We start from the raw sequence: 20,489 nt of genomic DNA, 5'->3' as shown, positions 1-20,489 counted from the left end.
AACAAACAAACAAAAAAAAAAACAACCATCATTGACATTTCCCAGTCTTGTAAAACCAACCAACCCAAGACCACTTCTGATGGAATTTACAACTTTCCATACTGCAACCCCTTTTCTCTGCAAGGGAAGGAAGCATTTTGGTTTTCTGTTGGCACTAATATTGCTCGTCATCATTAATCTGGCCAGGTTCAGCCTTGATGTTTTTGTGTGCTTTTTTAAGTCACAAATTTAGTATTTCTTCTCTTGGATCTTCTGTCTGCACCAGGTCATTCTAATGTTTCTCAGTTCTTTATGCTCCGTTTCTTTAGGAACAATAATACTCCTAAGTTGTCAGCTACCACAAAAGATATTAGTATGACCATTTTGGTACATATTAATCCTTTGTTTCTGTTTTTTTGGTCTCTGGGGTGGGGGTGCGGATTAGTGAATAAAAGAGGATGAATAGCTGAGTCATTTATTTTTGCATAATTATTTTCCAGGACCAGCAGTGCATTAAATGGGCATAAATCTCTCAGGCCCCTCCCTCCAATTTTTTTTTCTGCCTTTTATCATCTCTGTTGATTGGCAGAGTGGTAGTAGATGAAAATCCCAGTTGTCTTTAATTTGCATTTTCTTAGTAGCAATTTCGAGTCATTTTTCATGTGATAGTTTGATGGCATGCAGTTCCTTTTGAAAATTGTGCTGTCCTTTGACCACTAATTTACTGAGGAAGGCTTTTGGTCTTCTGGATTCGTGACAGCTTCCTATATTGGATAACCTACCTTACAGATTCTCTGTTTAAAGGGAGAATTTGTAGCCAAATAAGGTATGGAAGAGAGCAGAAAGGAGTTTTGATTTTGCATGGTTTACAGAAAGTGTTTACTTTGAACAAAATCAGTGTATGCAGCATAAGAAAAGTCGTGGAGTGAAGACAGCTTTGCCATCACATCAGTGAGCTCAAAAGTCCTGCTAGTCATGACTTTAGATGACTTGTGTGGCCCAGCCTTCCCAGATCTGATTGGCCCTAGGAAATGAATTCTACCAGTTTGTAGGATGCTGATGAAATAATGCCTTCTGTGAGTGTCACTCTACAAGAAGTTTATGTTTCCTTTCTAATGTTTTTTTTTCCAGGTGGTCAGGGCGTAATCACAGAGAGAAAATAGGAGTACATGTTGGTTTTGATGAAATTCTCAACATGGAGCCCTACTGCTACAGAGAGTCTTTAAAGTCCCTCAGACCAGACTGCTTCATCTATGATTTGTCTGCTGTTGTCATGCATCACGGGAAAGGTTTTGGCTCAGGACACTACACTGCATACTGCTACAATTCTGAAGGAGGTGTGGATTTCATAGGACAGCTTTATTTGGGGAGTAGATGAGTGAACAGGTTTAAAGGATAATGCTTAAAAGTCAGCCTCATATAAGCTAAATTTGCCTTTCTTACTACCCAGGAGAAGACTTACACCTTCAGTGTTGTTTTGGCAGGTAAAACAGAGCATCAAAACTTATAATCAGAATAAATATTAGAACTGGAAAGGAAATCGATCATCTCATTGAAACCAACCTAAGCCCTTATTTTACAGATGAAGAAACAGTTTCCTTTTAAATAAGGGCAGTTACGTCACCCTTACAAATTATTATCACTTTAAATTTCTCCAAGATTATAATAATAGATGAAAAGAACAGCCTGGAGAATTAAAAACCAGAAACGGGAGTGAGAAATTTCAAAAGATAAAGGAGCAAATGGATTTAGGTATTGGTTGAATCATCCCTTACTTAAATGAAGCAGAGAAGGGTTGTAAGTAGTTGAGTTGACACAGTTCCTTTGAAATGGTCTAAAGTTAATCACAAAACCTTTCCGTTATTAGCGGCAGAAGTCACTGTTTGGAGTTCTTTTTGAAGTCAGAACTTGCCCATTCCGTTGTTGCTGCCAAAAAGCAGGTGGCCTTGGTGGGGAGGAAGGTGGGAGGTAAAAGATCATTCCTAAAGTGGCTCCAGGTGTCTTGATTGGTCAAGAGAGTTGGCCAGGAGCTCTTGGTAAGCTGTTAAATCAATAGCAAATGGGCTTTGATTAGAGGAATCAGAATCCTGTGTAATGAAGTAGTGAAATGAAATCACTTTTTAAAAAACCTCAAACTTTTCTTAGAATCAATACTAATTATCTGTTTCAAGGCCAAAGAACAGGAAAGATTAGGCAATTGGGATCAAGTAAGTTGCCCAGAGTCATGCAGTTAGGGATCTTAAGGTCATATTTGAACCTAGGACTTCCCATATCCAAGTCTGGTTTTGTATCCACTGAGCCACCCAACTGCCCCTAAAATCCCATCTTGATTGGTTTCATTACCTATGCTGCAAACTTTTTAAAAACTAAAAGTAGGTAAAATTTAAGCAACTTTATTAAAATTTTGGTGCAATGTGCAAAAAAAAAAAAGATAATTTCTAATAGTTATTATTTTTGCCCCCCTGCAGCTTAATTTTAATTATGTACTTAACTTTTTAGGGTTCTGGGTCCACTGCAATGACTCCAAGCTCAACATGTGCACTCTGGAAGAAGTGTGTAAGGCCCAGGCTTACATCTTATTTTATACCCAACGAGTTCCTCAGGAGGATGGACATTCTAGACTCTCAGCTCCTGAATTACTGCCTCCTAGCCCACAGCCAGCCAGGGAAGAAGCCAGCCCTCTTCTGAGTGCAAGGAGCTGATCCAAAGACAGCAACTTACTGTTTGGCTTGGGGCACCATGCTTTGAATCCAGCTGAGGTAGGGGGCTTGTTTTGTACTTTCTCTTGTGAATCAGTGTACACTATGTTTATATATTTTGTATCTAGGTAAGCAAAGCATTCTTTTTACAGAAACAAAGTTGGTATAAATTAACACTTGTATATTGACAGTAGGTAACTTTTAAACCTTTTTTAAAGTACCTGGAGTTTTCTTATACAGCTGTTTTGTTTGGTTTTTTAAAGAGAAGAGTCATTTAAAATTTTTAATGTTACCTCAGACTGGTGTTTGTTCTTTTTTATCTTTATCTTGTGGTTTTTGTTTCTTTTTAAATCATGGATTTTTATGAGACTGTCACTAAAATTCTGGTTACACCATTTTATGTACACTTGTTATTGCATGCCTTCTTAAAGGCTATTCCTACAGGGCTCATTCTTTTAGACCATTTCACCAAAAAAGGGTTTCTTTTTGGCCAGGTATAAATTAACAAAGCATTTGTTTCTATTCTACAAAATTTATCAAGCACTGCCATATAGGAGACTCTGGGAGTTACAGAAACAGGCTGTTCTTGGCCTCAGTCACTTGGAAAATTAAATCCCTCCTCACAGATTAGTGGTTGGCTTCCCCATCCCCATCCATCCCATCCCCTTAACAGGGCTTTTCTTACAACTTGTTTTAAGAATAGCTCCCTTTTGGTTATATTCTAAACAGCCAAGTTAAGTGACTGCAGGCCCTACTTGAGATAGATCTGGCGCTACTGAAATGTTTTATTTTGAGAGCAAAGGAGAATTGTTCTTGTCCAAATAAAAAAAGGTAGCTTATAAAACTTTGTATATTGAAATAAGCTAGTCTTGTGCATACAGGGAAGTAGATAAGTATGGCAGCAGTGCAGGGTTAGGTCTTAGTATCTTATTTGAACGAAATGATTTGTTGTCAGCATAAGCATAAACTTCCTGCAGCCAGAAAATGTGAATTTAGTGAGCGCTGTGCAGAGATCTTGAGACAAAGCATAAATATGGTTTCAACTGCAAGCATCAACAGTCCTCTCCATTTCTTTACTTGGAAAAATTAGACCTCCTAAGGAAGCTCTGTAGGATAGGCATCTTTTTTTAGTTCAGATGAATAAGAATGGTAACGTTTTGAAAAGGAAGTTGCACAGGGCATGGGGTTGAAGGAAGGATGATCATTCAAAATGTATGCTCCAGAATCAGCGTATCATTACATGCTGAACTTAGCATTTTCCCTCAAGTCTACGGAGTGGATTATTTCTTCCCTTGCCCCAAGTATCTCAAGCTGGGGTTGTACATGATGCTGCTCCAATAGCATAAGCCCTAATTAATTTGATGCAAGTTCCATATCTTTTAAACTAGGTTTCTCTTTTTAAAAGTTAATGTGTTTTAAGGGGCCTAAACTACTAAGTTTGTTGTATCTCTCTTTTCAAGGGTAGACTTATAGGCCCATTAGGCCAACTTCCCTTCTGCCTTGAAATTAATATACCCCATGTTTTTCTTTCAAAAGTTCTCATTTTGCTGCCTCTTAAGGAAGGGTAAGATGTGACCTAGCCTAGTTTTAAATCTTATATATACAGTTGTGCTCTCTTTTGGGAGTGCTAGCCTTAAGCACAGGAGGAAGACAAAATACCTCCCCACTACTACCACTACACTGTTAAGATGTTCTATGCCTCCAACATTTCTCAGAAATTAATCACCAACGGGGAGGAATGCCATTGAAAGATTTGGGGGCAGTGGTGATACTTAACCCAACTCCATGTAATGAGAATTTACCACTGAATAACAAAAGGTTTGTGCCAAAATACAACTTGAGTATTAGCTAAATGCTAGGGTTTGAAATTGTTTGTTTCATAAAAACCTATGCAAGTTGTTACCTCAACTGTTAGATAATTATACCTCAATAAAATTTCATGTGGGCAATATTGAGTGTTGTGTTTTTGTCACTCCTAAAGGGAGGTTATTGTGCTAAACATTATACGTTCACATAAAAGGAGCAAAATACCAGTTGTACCGAGTAATTAAACTCTTCCAGATGTCACCTGGTCCCCAGGAGGGCTCTCCTTCCTTGCAAACCACAGGAAGTGTTCATGGTAAAGCAATCTGGCTCCAAGCCCGCCCACCCACCTCTGCTTGTTCACTGGCTGTGTGGAAGACACCCGTTGTGTGTAATGGAATTTGAGGGTTTCATAAGCGAATATCCAGAAGTGGGTCTGGGAGTTTTCCTGTAAGGAAATTCTACCCCCACCCCCCCATCTAAGCTATATCCTGTTAGGGATTGCTTCAGTCACAGTGGGCAAATAAGTCAGGTTTTTTGATTACATGGATAGATCTAACAAAAAAGCAACATTTTTTTGATTGCAAAGTAATTTACTAAAGGCACTATTGTTTAAACATCAAACTAATCATTTGTTATCCAATAAGGTACATCATTATTTTAACATGACAAAATGATTCCAAGAGATACATGGATAGTAGTAGGTAGTTCCAACATTTCTTAAATCCACAGCCTCCCTACCTTAAACGAGATCACAGCCCCCAAAAGTTCATTTCATACAACAAAGCTGCATTAGCCAGTCACCTTGGAGGGGAGCTTGTGCACATAATTGGTCCAGGGAATCTGCATTACTAGGATCACATCAAGCTCTAGCATTAGAGAGTTGAACACATACACAACTTTACAGCTGTGCTGTAGAGATGCCTGTGAATGGTGGCAAGTTACATTTTCAACTACAGAGCATGCTTTTTGTTGTCCTCAGTCATCCCCGCCCCCTCCCCCAGGCTGAACTAGCTTCTCTATTCACCCCAGAGCCAAGTGGGGAAAGTGGCAGCAGCCCAAAGGATCGGGAGCCATCATTCTCTTGAAAGGCTGCAGGTTTAAGCTTTAGAGACTCCAAACCTCTGCCACTGAGGAAGTCATAGGTTTCTTTTCACGAGTGAACAAAATGGTGATGGTGAACAAGAACAGAAAACTGAGACAAGAATATCCCACAGGCAATCACATCTTAAATTTGAGTTAACAACACGGGAAGCACGCCCGCTATTTAAGGCTTTACCTTGGTACAAAATATCAAGCCAAAAAATTTCATTACAGCTTTAAAGTTGTTTTGGGACAGTCCCAACTGAGTATTTACAGGTAAGAAAAAAATTGGGATTTTTCTTTAAAAACATAGCAGGCTCAGATCAAACCTAAGTAAATATGACCCTTCACACTGAATGGGGGGGGGGGGGGGGGGGGGAAGATTTGCACACTTGTTGCAAACTCATCCCCATAAGTCCCTGATGTTGGTTTGATTTGAGAAGCTACTAACCTTAAACCCCATCAAGTTGGCTCATTCTACCAAAGAGCCTAGTAACTACAATTTTATTTGTTCTGTCCAGAACAGGATTCAGCCTAGAAACTTCCCTGCTTTCCTTTGATTGTTCAACCTCCAAAGGTTTCTTTTCCAGGTTATGTCTTCTACTGGGAAAGCTGAAGAGATTTTTTTTCCAGTGTGGATAATCAGGCAAAAGGTTCCATTTAGTGAGACAAGATTAGAAGTTGGCAGAATGCTTGAAAGTAGTTAATATATCATCTTTTCCATTGATTGAAGAAAATGAGGACTAACGGGGTCCTAGAAAGAAAATGAAGAATTCTCGAAGACCAGCGGCTACCAATGTTGGGGATCCATGAAGACAGAAACAGGAGCACTGCTGACTGTAGTGCAATCCACTGCATGAGCAGGAGGGTTCAGTGGTTAGAACTACATTCCAGATTATAATTATATATAAAGACATGGGTTCTCTACATTAAATACAGCCGTCTCCTGCCCAGAATTAGGACCACAAACATTGAAATGTATCTCTTAGATCTGAAAATTTGTCTTTATTTTTTACAAAATGGAATCCAGGAAGTTTAAAAGGCAATATACCAGAAGGCTTAAGTGTAGTAGAATTGGGTGGTCATTCAAAGCATTCAAGGAATATGGTAATATAAATATCTGAAAAGCATCTTTTAGAATAAATGTTCAAAACAAAATGTATAACTCATTCCAAACTAAAAATTGAGCTTCATAGCACATTTTCCTGAACAGAAAATATTCAACATTTTAACATTTGTGAAATCTCTCTAAAGCCCTGAAAGCTTTTTCCTCAGTTAGTTACATTAGAAGACTTGCCTTTGACTGAATTCCTTCCTTTTCACACATGGGAAAGTATTACAGAGGTCCACTGTTAAAAACAGACAATATGTTGCACACCCAACAAAGCCCAGAATACAAAGCGGCTGAAGTGGCCTCGGGTTACGTTTAATAGTCGTCTCCTCTGCTGACAACTTCTTTGCATGTTGGGCGTAAGAGGATGGTGTGCTCAAATTGTGCTGTGTAGGAGCCTTTGATGTCACATAAGGGAGGATAGGGATCCACAATGCCCAAGTCACACAGATTCTTGAGAGCCATCAGGTATTTGCTTTCTCCTAGGCGATCTAGCCACCTGCGGCAGAAGGCCAGAGTACCAAAGTTTTCGTTGATGACATTTAACAAATGTTTTGCTCTTGGAAGTCTGAAAGGCAAAAAAATCCAAACCAATTTATTATGTGACAGCTGAGGAGGAAAGAGGTCCGTCATTAGGGTCTGGAATGATCATTTGCAACCTCTAAACTGTCCTGATCTGCCCAGCCTAAATCAAGGATGCATTCCTGAGATCCATGTAACTGTACACAAAGCTAACATCTACAGGCTTTTCTCAATCCTCAAATTCTCTTGACAGTCTGACCTAGACTCCCTCAGCTCTCAACTATTTCCAAACCACCAAGTGCTTTTCTTTTTGTCTTCCACCCCACAAGCCCATTCTAGCAGCACCTCTTGCCTCCTAGGCTACTATCTTCTAATGGTCTCCATGACTCAAGTTCAACTCCAATGCATCCTCTGTCTCATCTGTGATACCGATTTTCTTGTCTCCTTCCTGTCTACCTCCCCACCCCACCCCCAATGACCCTCCAGGATCAATTTTAAACCTGATATTTGACATCTCAACCAAGTCCCTTTTCTTGCCTCTTTGACATGTCCTTACTTCCATCCAATTAACAATACTGGCCCAACCGCTCCGCATGCCATTCCTTGTACACAAGAGTAATTTTTATGCTGGCTGAATTCATGAAATTCTAGTGCCTTCCACCAACTCTGGATATAGCTTGAATGGACTAATCGATGGATAAAGAATACATTTCAAAATTCTTCCCATTTAGCCTTCAAAAACTCATCTAAAATGGTGCTCTAGGTATAGCCCCAGACATGCATAAGTCTAGAAGAAAATGTACAATGCCCAGAGGCAGAATGTTATTTTAGGTAAAGCATGTGACTAGGAAAATGTATACATGTAATGTACCATTATTACTATGTTAAAACTTAGTGAAACAGTTGAGGGGAGGGAAAGTGGACCACAATCCTCACCTTATTGGCACATGTCCAACATCAAAATTTTTCATATAATGTGAACATTCCATATCGTCATGTACCACACCTTTCCCTGTACTGCCAAAGGTCTCTATGGCATATACTTCTCCTTCCTTAGAGGGATAAACAAAAGAAATGCAGGTAAATGAAGGAAAACATTGCAGTGAGTTTTTCTGGTAAAGGTTTCACTTCTAAGGGAAGTGATTCAAAACAACTAACATCCCACCCAATATCCATGAAACTGGCAAAGTTGGCAAAAAAAGAAATGATAGGCCCTGGAAGGATTGAAGGGAAAACCGGTGCAGGTACATTATTGCATTAATTACATAATCAACATAGTTAGAAGTGTGAACTGGTCTGGCAGCCATTTTGGAAAGCAATTTGCAATTAATATCACTCCTGGAGGGGATGTAGCAAAGTTGGGACATTACTTCATTGCTGGTGGAGTTGTGGATTGATCCAGCCATTCTGGAGGGCAATTTGGAACTATGCCCAAAGGGTGACAAAAGACTGTCTGCCCTTTGATCCAGCCATAGCACTGCTGGGTTTGTACCCCAAAGAGTTTTTAAAAATGGGAATGGGATCTGTTTGTATAAAAATATTTATAGCTGCCTTTGTGGTGGCCAAAAAATTGGGAAATGAGGGGGGCGTCCTTCAATCGGGGAATGGCTGAACAAACTGGGTATATGATGGTGATGAAATACTTTTGTGCTACAGGATGATTTCAGCTATAACCGGAATGTCCACTCCTGATGTACATGGCACACAGAGATTGAAACATTTGTAAATGATATGAGGTTTTGGTTTAAAAAGATTACTCTAGTACAGTTATGAGTAATATGGAAATAAGACATGTATAACCTAGTAGAATGGCTTCTTAGCTCCAGGAATGGGGAGACTGAAAAGAACTTTTAAAAAATATCACTCCTGAGCAGCTACCTATGGTGATATTTTTACATTTAGAGTATTTTTTGTGGTGGCAAAAATGGCAAATGGGTACCCATCAGTTGGGGGAATGGCTAAACAGGTGACGGTCCATGAATAGGATGGAATACCACTGTGCTGTGAAGAAATGACAAAGGGGACAGTTTCAGAGTCCAAGTACTGAATGTATGAGCTGATGTAAAGGGAGCTGCTATCAAGAAGAACACTGATTGGGACACACTTTTGGAAGCTATAGTGAGGGTTTGTCTTTTCTTCGAGGAAGATCTTCATTTGAAAATAAAATTTGTTAAAGACAGATGAATAGTTTTCCGTATCTGGCCAGACTGCCAGTGAAGCAATGTAAAGCCTGTCCTTAAACCTTGCCCTCTACCACTGACTACTTCGGGTGCCTTATCTAAGCCTTTTTTCAGAAGCTCCAGTCTGAAGTGTTAATTTACCCACCTCCATTCTTGTTGCTTCTCCTCCTTTGACAATGGGCACCGTTTTCCCAGCATGTATTCTATATGGCCCAATTGAATGCCCGTTAAGATTTCGAATGGGTTTCACTGTCAAAATACAAACAGAAAAAGAATATTAGTAGTCATTCGTTATTAACCACCGAGGGAGAGGTAACACATGGTACTTTTACTCAAAAAGTCATTGTGCTCAACTGCAATGTCCATTTGAGATGTAGGACCGATCTGTCCTCCAGAGAGAACCTCCTCTATCATGGGAGAAAGGTATGGGGCTAGATTTTCCATTATCAACAAAATACAGTTATCTCTTCCACATCTCAACTTTCGACATCACAGTTTCAATATATCTTGGGCCAGCATAAGAAATGTGAGTTTTGCAGAAACCACTGACAACAAAGAAAAAGTTTATAAACTCGGAAATGTATACTTAGCCTAAATTTTACAATACAGCAATGTAAATAAACATTGTCTAAAATTTGTTTTTACAGACTTTCTAGATGACAGAGGCACCACATTCATAACCTCTGCAATTATGGAAGCAATAACTATACAACATCATAGTATTCCAAACAGTGATTAAAATACAAAAATTCATAATATAGATACCAAGATTCTTTCATTATAAGCACCCAATAAAAGATATTAAAACATAAAGAAAAAAGATAGAACTCCAGATAGAATTCAACATGCCCTTGTAATGGAGAGATTTTTAGCCTTTGAGACAGTCATGGAAATTTTATGGCATGAAAAATGTCCCCTTTTTCCTGCTTTGAAATACCACCAAAGGTATAAGTGAAGTATAACTTCTTTTTAACCCCAAAGAAAACCTGACCAGAAGACACTATATGTCTTGAGATTTAATCCTCAACAACACTCCCATCCCAAGCCTGACAGAAGGGATAGCATCCCAATTTTTCTTTTTGTTTTTTTAAATGGCTGTATTCCTCCTTACTACATATGCCATGAAACTCAGAAGAACCAAGAGTGAGGCTCAGTCTCACTCAATTTAAAAGGAGTTCCCAGGGAGGGTAGTTTCCCCAAGTAGGGAATCTTGCAATATCCAAAATATTCTTTCATCTATTTAAAAGTCCTTCTGCACAATAAAAGGTTGTTTTCTGTTCTCCTTAAAAAAACATACCTTGATATGTTTTGCCGTCAATTTCAACCTCATAAGATTCCATAACTTCCTGAATGGCCTCACCAACATCACAAAGGCGAACATCAATTCCAGCACACTAAATACAAACACAGACTGAATTTGAAAAGAGAACAAGCAGAGTGCAGTGCAAGGGTTTTACCACTAAATCATTTTCTTAGTATGAAGGAATTGGGGTTATTTCTGAGAAAATACATTGAGGTTACATACCTTTATTCCAGTATTAGTAGCATCTTTTACAGCCTTTAACAATGTGTCATATTTGGGGTTGAAAGTGACAGTAAAAGCACAATCAATAATCCTACCTGAAAAAAGAAATTTTCTTACTTAGGTTTTTTACTCTCACAACAAAATCCCAATACTCTCCTGTCATTGAAGCTACTCAGAAGTTAATGTCATCTATTTTGTTCATTCACAGTAACAGCTGACAAAGGTAATGGCCCAGCAACCTTGGTCATCTAGAACATAAATCCCAAATCTAGAAGCAAGTGGGTGAAAGGCAGTTAAGCTTCCTCCCATCCCCCCAAAATGTGGGTAAAGCAGCAAACAAAAAAGCAGCTAATGGGAGAAAAAGATAAAATAACAGGGCCCTTCAGGTCCACATAATATTGGAAAAACTACAAAGACTAACACTTTATTATAACACCATATAATACAGCTAGAAAGATCTTGCCAAGTATGAGCTGTTGAAGAAAAGCAAGGTCAAATATAAGCCACACATTAACCCATTAATCTGGGTGGTTTAAAAGTATGGGCAATAATTATTAACATAAGCAAGTATTTTTCCCTTTTTTGGAAATTCATTCAGATTAATTTCAAAAGATTTTCATCTTTAAAACTTTGGGTTATGGAAGAAGAATCATCTAGTTCTTATTTCTGGGGCTGATGAATTACTTGAATTGGGAGTCCTGAGCTGCAGTGGCTAAGACAATCAGAAGCCTGGCAATGTTCCTAAGGTGAGGGGAGACACCACACTGCCCATGGTGGGAAATTAATCAAATACAAGCTTTGACTGTTAGGGTAATTAACTTTTGACAGATTCCTTATTTCCTGTCACTACAGAGAAGTTGAGACATTGCTGGCAGAGAAAACACAATCAATTTCTATTATCAGAAGCTTTAGTAGAGATACACCAAATATTTCATTAGAAATGTAATATGTGGCAAGAGTGGATCTACATTCGAGTCTCACCTGAGATATCCTGGCTGTGAGACCTAACTTCTCTCCATTTACTCTAGGCAAGTCTCTATGACCAAGATGAAGAAAATGCAATGACTTTCCTCCTCACAGAGCCAATCCTTATCCCATCTCTATGGAGGCCCTTTGCCTCTGTCATTCTTCCCAGCTACCACAAAGAAGCAGTATGTAATTGCTAACAACTCACCACTGATGTGTGTTCCAAAATCTATCTTGCAGATATCATCATATTGCAAGACTGTGGGGTCTCCAGCATTGGGAGTGTAATGGGCTGCACAGTTATTGAGGGAGCAGCCTGTAGGGAAGGCAAGTCCTGCATTTAGGCCATTCTCTTTTATTAGCTTACGGGAACAATCTTCCAGTTTTTCACTAAAACAAATAGAAGAATGGGCAATACAATTCAATGAAATTATTGTACTCATGCAGCATAACACATTTCTACAAAGATAAATACACCCTTAGAAAAGGACTGCACTGAGACCTGGTCAATCAGGAAGGATTACCTGATGTTCTGAGACTAATTCACCTGTGAGGCAAGAGAATTACAAAACTTTAATTCTCCTTAAGGTTACACATTTTACACAGTCTTTATGAGTTACTGTTTGGGTTCTACTAATTTTACACATTCATTGTACTTTGCTTTGATTGGACATTTATAGATCAATACTCATAATTAATTTTTCCTAAAGAGGGAAAAAAATTAAGACCTTTGGATCAACAGTGAGCTGTGCTTCCTTTTCTAACACTTGGCCACAGAGATTTATATTCTGGGGCTGAACCTAATATTCTCTGTTCAGGTTTCTAACTTTAAAAAAATTCAGTTCAAATGATTAGAGGAAAAGTATCCCAAACAGAAAATGAGTCAGTTTCAATCTCTTGAGGTTTGGGATTCAAATTTGACCCCAGACACTTCCTAGCTGTGTGACCCTGGGCAAGTCATTTAACCCCTATTATCCAGCCCTTACTGTTCTTTTGCCTTGAAACCAATGCATAGTATTAATTATAAGATAGAAAGTGAGGGAGAAAAAAAGACTGATAATTTTCAATCCTGTTATCATTTCTCAAAATCACCCAAACCATACTTGAGAACTTATAATTCTATACTAAATATATCCTTAAAACTGAATATAACCTAAGTAACATGTATATAGAACTCTCTTTTAGAAACTTAACTGTCAAAATTTCCTACAATGTTTTTATTGGCCTTGAAAAAAAAGAAAAAGATCACTTTCACTTCTCAATGAGCTTGCTTGCACTACCACAGCAATCACTTGTCACAGGTAAGTCTAGTTATGCTAAACCAGCTGCCCTTGCCCAGGTTTTCCTTAGAGCACTGGTGTCTTGTGCTTATTGCCAGTGCTCTGCAGATCCTAGGGGAGGCAGTGCTTTGGCACTTCTCCAAGGCCTCTAGACTCACCAGATCTCGATCATGGTCATCCCAGGCTTGATCCAACTCATCACATACTTCCTTACTTGTCGGTGTGCCTCGGCAGCTTCCCGAAAATCATTCCAGATTTCCTCACTGGCTTGGTCTAGCGCTTTCTTTTCTTCATTTGTGCTTCTCCAAGCTGCTGTTCGCCTTTTAAAGTAAAACTATTATTGACATTTTAAACCCCTATTATAACATTTATTACAGCTTCATATTTCTAAAAAGTTCTTTCCTAATTAAGCTTAAATTCTTAGGCTGTCTACTCTAGCCCCTTCGTTTTTTAACAGATGAAAGAAACTTGACCTCTGTGCATAAGGAATCAATAATCATCTTCCAAAAAGACAGCAACCAACTTAAGCAAACAAATGTAGCCTTAGATAGTCTAGTTTAGGCACAACACCACCTGCTAAAAATGTATTTTCTGATTTACACACTTAAAAAGATCGATCTCTTGAGAAATATTACAGATTCTCAGATCAATAGCTTCTGGAGAAATTCCAATGACTAAAGATCACAAATTGGTTAAGACTTGCTGATGGCATATCTTTATTTGAAAGCATTCTTCAGAAGGATACATCGAGGTAAGAATAGCATCAGCATAAAGCAATATAACCAGGAAACTTGGGGAGAGTTCAAAGAACTTACAGGAAAAAGCAGTTGCCTATTAAGAAATATTAGTATCATGACATAAAGGTAAATATAGAACCCTAAGTGCTGGGAGCCATCAAACCCCCACTGGCTGATAAAATCACAGTTTGGGAAATGGGGGCTGCTGAGGCCCCTATTGATCCCCTTCTGTGACTTCTCTCTCTTTTAACTTTCCTCACTAGTGGATGATTATTGTTCTCTCTCTGATACAAAAGAAATTATATAGGAGCAAAAACTTACAGAATTAACATATCTCCCACCTTAATCCCTCCAGATTATTACCCTAAAAGATTACATTCACAGAATTAAAACCTAAAGATCATTACCCATTACCCCCCTCCTTTCCCTCTCCTCAGAGATACAATCGCTGCTATTACAAGCCAGGCAAGCCAAGAACATCAATCACTTTAACACACTCCGCTACAGAAAGAAACCAGCCAACATTGCCAGGTGCTTTAAAGTAACACAAAAATAGAACTTGTAAATTGAGGAAAACCCCCAAATCTGGTCTGTTTCAAATTACCTTCTAACCCTGTACATAGATATGAAAGGTTTTGTTATCCATTTCCTAAATAATTGTGATTGATTGTGAAAGCTGACCAAAAGTAACAATGATTCTCCTTAGGTCAGGGAGAACTAACCTCCAGATCACCCTGTTTATGTCACTGATCTATAGCAACAATGTTTCATTGACTATCTCCTTAAGCTACGAATCTGTTGTTAAGTTCTATGGAAACATGTATATAGAAAATTGATTGTATGCCAGAAAAGCATGTACTCACTGAACCTATAAAATAAACCAACCTCGTGCTATGGCAGAACTCTATGTGATGCCTATGCACGTGGGACTGATCACGTAGTGCTTCTCACTCCATTATACAACCAAAATCTTCACACCTAGACAGATTGGACCACAGACCCTCAAAGAGACTGCTGGACGGTTCTCTAAACCTAAGAAACACCAACATTTTGGGGGCCAAAGGAAGTGGAATTAAAAAGAGCCACAAGACTAGGAGAAAAATCCATGTCAGGAGAAGCCTATGGAACAGAAGGAGGTAGTACTTTTGGTGAAGTATTTTAATGAAAATCATTTTGTAAGAAGTTGAAAAACAAATGGCAATAAGAAACAAAAGCAGATGTATAGCATAATTAAGGAATGGTTAAATCTTGTATTATAATAATGTAAACAGAAACAACAAACTGAACATCATGTCATTAAAAATCATCAAGAGTGGTAAAGCGGGGAGAGCTGGGTACCTCAGTGGATTGAGAGCCAGGCCTAGAGACGGGAGGTCCTAGGTTCAAATCTGACCTCAGACACTTCCCAGCTGTGTGACCCTGGGCAAATCACTTGACCCCCATTGCCTAGCCCTTACCACTCTTTTGCCTTGGAGCCAATACATAGTATTGACTTGAAGACAGAAGGTATGGGTTAAAAAAAAAAAGTGGTAAAGAAAAGATTAAGGGACCTGACTCCCTTCTTTGCAGTAATGGGGAGCTAAGGGTATGAAATGTTCATCTACTACTGGGACTAGGTTACTGTGTTAGTTGAACTGCTTCACCATCCCCCCCTCTTATTTGTTGTTACTGAGGATGGCTCAGGCTCGGAGGAAGGTGAGGGAGATGAACGATCAATATTTTTTTAATTAAATATTTTTCCCAATTCACATAAAAATAATATATTTAAAAATTCTGATTTCCAAATTCTCTTCCTCTTTCCCTCCCCCCACATTGAGAAGGCAAGAAATTTTATAGAATTTAAATATGTATAGTTAAATATGCTTTGATCTAAATTCAGATTCCATTAGTCTTTTTCTGGAGATAGATGCATTTGGAGGATCATCATATTGAGAATAGCCAAGTCATTCATAGCCGATCATAAAATACTGCTTTTACTGTGTACAATATTCTTCTTGTTCTGCTCATTTCACTTTGCCTCAATTCATGTAAGTCTTCCCAGGATTTCTGGAAAGCATTCTGCTTGTCATTTCTTTTCTTTTCTTTTTTTTAAACATTATTTTATTTGGTCATTTCCAAACATTATTCACTGGAAACAAAGATCATTTTCTCCCCCCACCCTTCCCTCTCCCATAGCTGACGCACGATTCCACTGGTTATCACATGTGTTCCTGTTTCTAACCCATTTCCATGTCGTTGGTATTTGCATTAGAGTGTTCATTTAGAGTCTCTCCTCAGTCCTATCAACTCCACCCCTGTAGTCAGGCAGTTGCTTTTCCTCGTTGTTTTTACTCCCACAGTTAATCCTCTGCTTGTGGATAGTATTTTTTAGATCCCTGCAGATTGTTCAGGGACATTGCATAGATACCAATGGAGAAGTCCACTACCTTCGATTGTACCACACTGTATCAGTCTCTGTGTATAATGATTTCCTGGTTCTGCTCCTTTCGCTCTGCATCACTTCCTGGAGGTTGTTCCAGTCTCCATGGAATTCCTCCACTTTATTATTCCTTTTAGCACAATAATATTCCATCACCAACATATACCACAATTTGTTCAGCCATTCCCCAATTGATGGGCATCCCCTCGTTTTCCAATTTTTTGCCACCACAAAGAGTGCAGCTATGAATATTCTTGTACAAGTCTTTTTCCTTATTATCTCCTTGGGGGTACAAACCCAGCAGTGCTATACCTGGATTAAAGGGCAGTCTTTTATCACCCTTTGGGCATAGTTCCAAATTGCCCTCCAGAATGGTTGGATCAATTCACAACTCCACCAGCAATTAGTGTCCCTACTTTGCCACATCCCCTCCAGCATTCATTACTTTCCATAGCTGTCATGTTAGCCAATCTGCTAGGTGTGAGGTGATACCTCAGAGTTGTTTTGATTTGCATCTCTCTGATTATAAGAGATGTAGAGCACTTTTTCATGTGCTTATTAATAGTTTAGATTTCTTTGGCTGAGAACTGCCTGTTCATGTCCCTTGCCCATTTATCAATTGGAGAATGGCTTGATTTTTTGTACAATTGATTTAGTTCTTTGTATATTTGAGTAATTAAACTTTTGTCTGAGGTTTTTATGAAGATTGTTTCCCAATTTGTTGCTTCCCTTCTGATTTTACTTACATTGGTTTTGTTTGTACAAAAACTTTTTAATTTGATGTATTCCAGATTATTTATTTTGCATTTTGTAACTCTAAGTCTTGCTTGGTTTTGAAGTCTTTTCCTTCCCAAAGGTGTGACATGTGTACTATTCTGTGTTCGCCTAATTTTCTTACTAGTTTCCTTCTTTATGTTCAAGTCATTCACCCATCTTGAATTTATCTTGGTGTAGGGTGTGAGGTGTTGATCTAAACCTAATCTTTCCCACACTGTCCTCCAATTTTCCCAGCAGTTTTTATGAAATAGTGGATTTTTGTCCCAAAAGCTGGGATCTTTGGGTTTGTCATATAATGTCTTGCTGAGGTCACTTTCCACTGATCCTCCTTTCTGTCTCTTAGCCAGTACCAGATTGTTTTGGTGACCGCTACTTTATAATATAGTCTGAGATCTGGGACTGCAAGGCCCCCTTCCTTTGTATTTTTTTTTTCATTATTTCCCTGGATATCCTTGATCTTTTGTTCTTCCAAATGAACTTTGTTATGCTTTTTTCTAAATCAGTAAAAAAAAATTTTTGGAAGTTCCATGGGTATGGCACTAAATAGATAGATGAGTTTGGGTAGGATGGTCATTTTTATTATATTGGCTCGTCCTACCCATGAGCAGTTAATGTTTTTCCTGTTGTTCAAGTCTAGTTTTAGTTGTGTGGTGAGTGTTTTGTAGTTGTGTTCATATACTTCCTGTGTTTGTCTCAGGAGATAGATTCCTAAGTATTTTATTTTGTCTAAGGTAATTTTGAATGAGATTTCTCTTTCTAGTTCTTGCTGCTGAGCTGTGTTGGAATTATATAGAAATGCTGATGACTTATGTGGGTTTATTTTGTATCCTGCAACTTTGCTAAAGTTGTTGATTATTTCTATTAGCTTTTTGGTTGAATCTCTAGGATTCTTTAGGTAGACCATCATGTCATCTGCAAAGAGCGATAATTTGGACTCCTCCTTGCCTATTTTAATGTCTTCAATTTCTTTTTCTTCTCTAATTGCTACTGCTAGTGTTTCTAATACAATGTCAAATAATAACGGTGATAATGGGCATCCTTGTTTCACTCCTGATCTTAATGGGAATGGATTTAGTTTATCCCCATTGCAGATGATATTAGTTGATAGTTTTAGATATATACTGTTTATTACTTTTAGGAACGGCCCTTCTATTCCTATGCTTTCCAGTGTTTAATAGGAATGGGTGTTGTATTTTATCAAAGGCTTTTTCTGCATCTATTGAAATAATCATGTGATTTTTGTTGGTTTGTGTGTTGATGTGGTCAATTATGTGGATGGTTTTCCTAATATTGAACCAGCCCTGCATCCCTGGTATGAATCCTACTTGATCATGGTGAATGATCCTTCTGATCACTTGCTGGAGTCTTTTTGCTAGTATCCTATTTAAGATTTTTGCATCTATGTTCATTAGGGAGATTGGTCTATAATTTTCTTTCTCTGTTTTTCGCCTGCCTAGCTTTGGAATTAGTATCATGTTTGTGTCATAAAAGGAATTTGGCAGAACTCCCTCTTTGCTTATTATGTCAAATAGTTTGTATAGTATTGTAGTTAGCTGTTCTTTGAATGTTTGATAGAATTCACTGGTGAATCAATCAGGCCCTGGGGATTTTTTCTTAGGAAGTTCTTTGATGGCCTATTGGATTTCTTTTTCTGATATGGAATTATTTAAAAAATCTATTTCTTCTTCTGTTAGTCTAGGCAATTTATATTTTTGTAAATATTCATCCACATCACCTAGGTTGGTATATTTATTGCCATATAGTTGGGCAAAGTAGTTTTTAATGATTGCCTTAATTTCCTCTTCGTTGGAGGTGAGATCCCTTTGAATCTTTGATGCTGTTAATTTGCCTTTCTTCTTTCCTTTTTTAAATTAGATTGACCAGTACTTTGTCTATTTTGTCTGTTTTTTCAAAGTACCAGCTTCTAGTCTTGTTTATTAGCTCAATAGTTCTATCACTTTCGATTTTATTAATTTCTCCCTTAATTTTTAGGATCTCTAGTTTGGTTTTTCTTCTGGGGGTTTTTAATTTGTTCGTTCTCAAGTTTTTTGATTTGCATTTCCAATTCCTTGATCTCTGTCCTCCCTAATTTGTTAATATATGCACTCAGGCATATGAATTTTCCTCTAAGTACTGCCTTGGCTACATCCCATAAGGTTTGAAAGGATGTCTTGCTGTTGTCATTTTCCTCAACGAAATTATTGTTTCTATGATTTCTTCTCTAACTGATTTTGGAGTATCATATTATTTAATTTCCAATTAATTTTTGATTTGGCTCTCCATGTACCCTTACCGATCAATATTTTTATTGCCTTGTGATCTGAAAAGGCTGCATTTATTATTTCTGCATTTGAGTGCCATGTTTCTGTGACCTAGTGTATGATCTATTTTTGTGAATGTGCCATGTGGTGCTGAAAAGAAGCTGTATTCTTTTTTGTCCCTATTTATTTTTCTCCATATGTCTATTAACTCTAATTTTTCTAAGATTTCATTCACCTCTTTTACCTCTTTCTTGTTTATTTTTTGGTTTGATTTATCTAAATTTGAGAGTGGTTGGTTCAAGTCTCCCACTAATATGGTTTTACTGTCTATTTTCTCCTTCAATTCTCCTAGTTTCTCCATTAAAAATTTGGATGCTATACCATTTGGTGCATACATGTTGATTAGTGATATTTCCTCATTGTCTATACTCCCTTTTAACAGAATAAGATTTACCTTCCCTATCCCTTTTGATCAGGTCTATTTTTGCTTTGGCTTTGTCAGATATCATGATTGCAACTCCTGCCTTCTTTCTATCAGTTGAGGCCCAAAAGTTCTTACTCCAACCTTTAATTCTAACCTTGTGAGTATCGACCTGCCTCATATGTGTTTCTTGAAGACAACAGATGGTATAGGGTTTTGAGTTTGAATCCAATCTGCTATTTGTCTACGTTTTATGGGGAAGTTCATCCCATTCACGTTCAAAGTTATGATTGTCACTTGTGGATTCGCTGGCATTTTGATATCTTCCCCTAGTTCTGACCTTTCTTCTTTAGCTATATCCTTTTGAACCAGTGATTTACTTTGGGTCAGTCCCCCTAGTCCCCTCCCTTGATATGCTTCCCTTCCTAGACCCTCCTTTTTATGCTCCCTTCCCCTCCCTCCCCCCTCCCCCACCTTAATTTTCCTTTCTTTCTTGCCCTGTTGGATAAGATAGAATTCAGGATCCCACTGGATCTAGATGTTCTTCCCTCTCAGATTTGATTTCACTGAGAGTAAGGTTTAAATAATTCCACTTCACGCTCTCTTCCTCTCCTTCTCATATGAGAGTTCTTCCCCTCCCCTTCCCATGTATATCTTTATATGGGAAAGATTATTCTATTAAGTCCCCCCCCATTTCTTGAAGTAATAAATCTTAGTGTTATCGAC

The 20,489-nt window shown here is 38.2% G+C and overlaps 2 protein-coding genes across 7 annotated transcripts in view; one reads left to right on the top strand and one right to left on the bottom strand.

Moving 5' to 3' along the window:
- The window catches only part of USP44 (ubiquitin specific peptidase 44), a 41,300-nt gene extending 36,673 nt beyond the window's left edge, over positions 1 to 4,627 (top strand). For all 6 annotated transcript variants that reach the window (XM_016425727.2, XM_056798659.1, XM_007503231.3 and 3 more), the window contains 2 exons: positions 1,111 to 1,316; positions 2,479 to 4,627. In XM_016425727.2, the coding sequence (XP_016281213.1) occupies positions 1,111 to 1,316; positions 2,479 to 2,681 (409 nt within the window). In that variant the 3' untranslated portion in view covers positions 2,682 to 4,627. The remainder of the gene's footprint in view (positions 1 to 1,110; positions 1,317 to 2,478) is intronic.
- A 426-nt stretch (positions 4,628 to 5,053) lies between these two features.
- The window catches only part of METAP2 (methionyl aminopeptidase 2), a 63,696-nt gene continuing 48,260 nt past the window's right edge, over positions 5,054 to 20,489 (bottom strand). Inside the window, exons 5-11 of the mRNA XM_056798660.1 lie at positions 13,307 to 13,468; positions 12,077 to 12,258; positions 10,903 to 10,997; positions 10,675 to 10,771; positions 9,523 to 9,626; positions 8,134 to 8,249; positions 5,054 to 7,243 (exon numbers count right to left, since the gene is read on the bottom strand). Coding sequence (XP_056654638.1) covers positions 6,991 to 7,243; positions 8,134 to 8,249; positions 9,523 to 9,626; positions 10,675 to 10,771; positions 10,903 to 10,997; positions 12,077 to 12,258; positions 13,307 to 13,468 — 1,009 coding nt within the window. The 3' untranslated portion in view covers positions 5,054 to 6,990. The remainder of the gene's footprint in view (positions 7,244 to 8,133; positions 8,250 to 9,522; positions 9,627 to 10,674; positions 10,772 to 10,902; positions 10,998 to 12,076; positions 12,259 to 13,306; positions 13,469 to 20,489) is intronic.

The sequence above is a fragment of the Monodelphis domestica genome, chromosome 5 (genome assembly GCF_027887165.1).
Source record: "Monodelphis domestica isolate mMonDom1 chromosome 5, mMonDom1.pri, whole genome shotgun sequence".
Classification (NCBI taxonomy): Eukaryota; Metazoa; Chordata; class Mammalia; order Didelphimorphia; family Didelphidae; genus Monodelphis; species Monodelphis domestica.
This window is presented reverse-complemented; position numbering and strand designations above follow the sequence as displayed.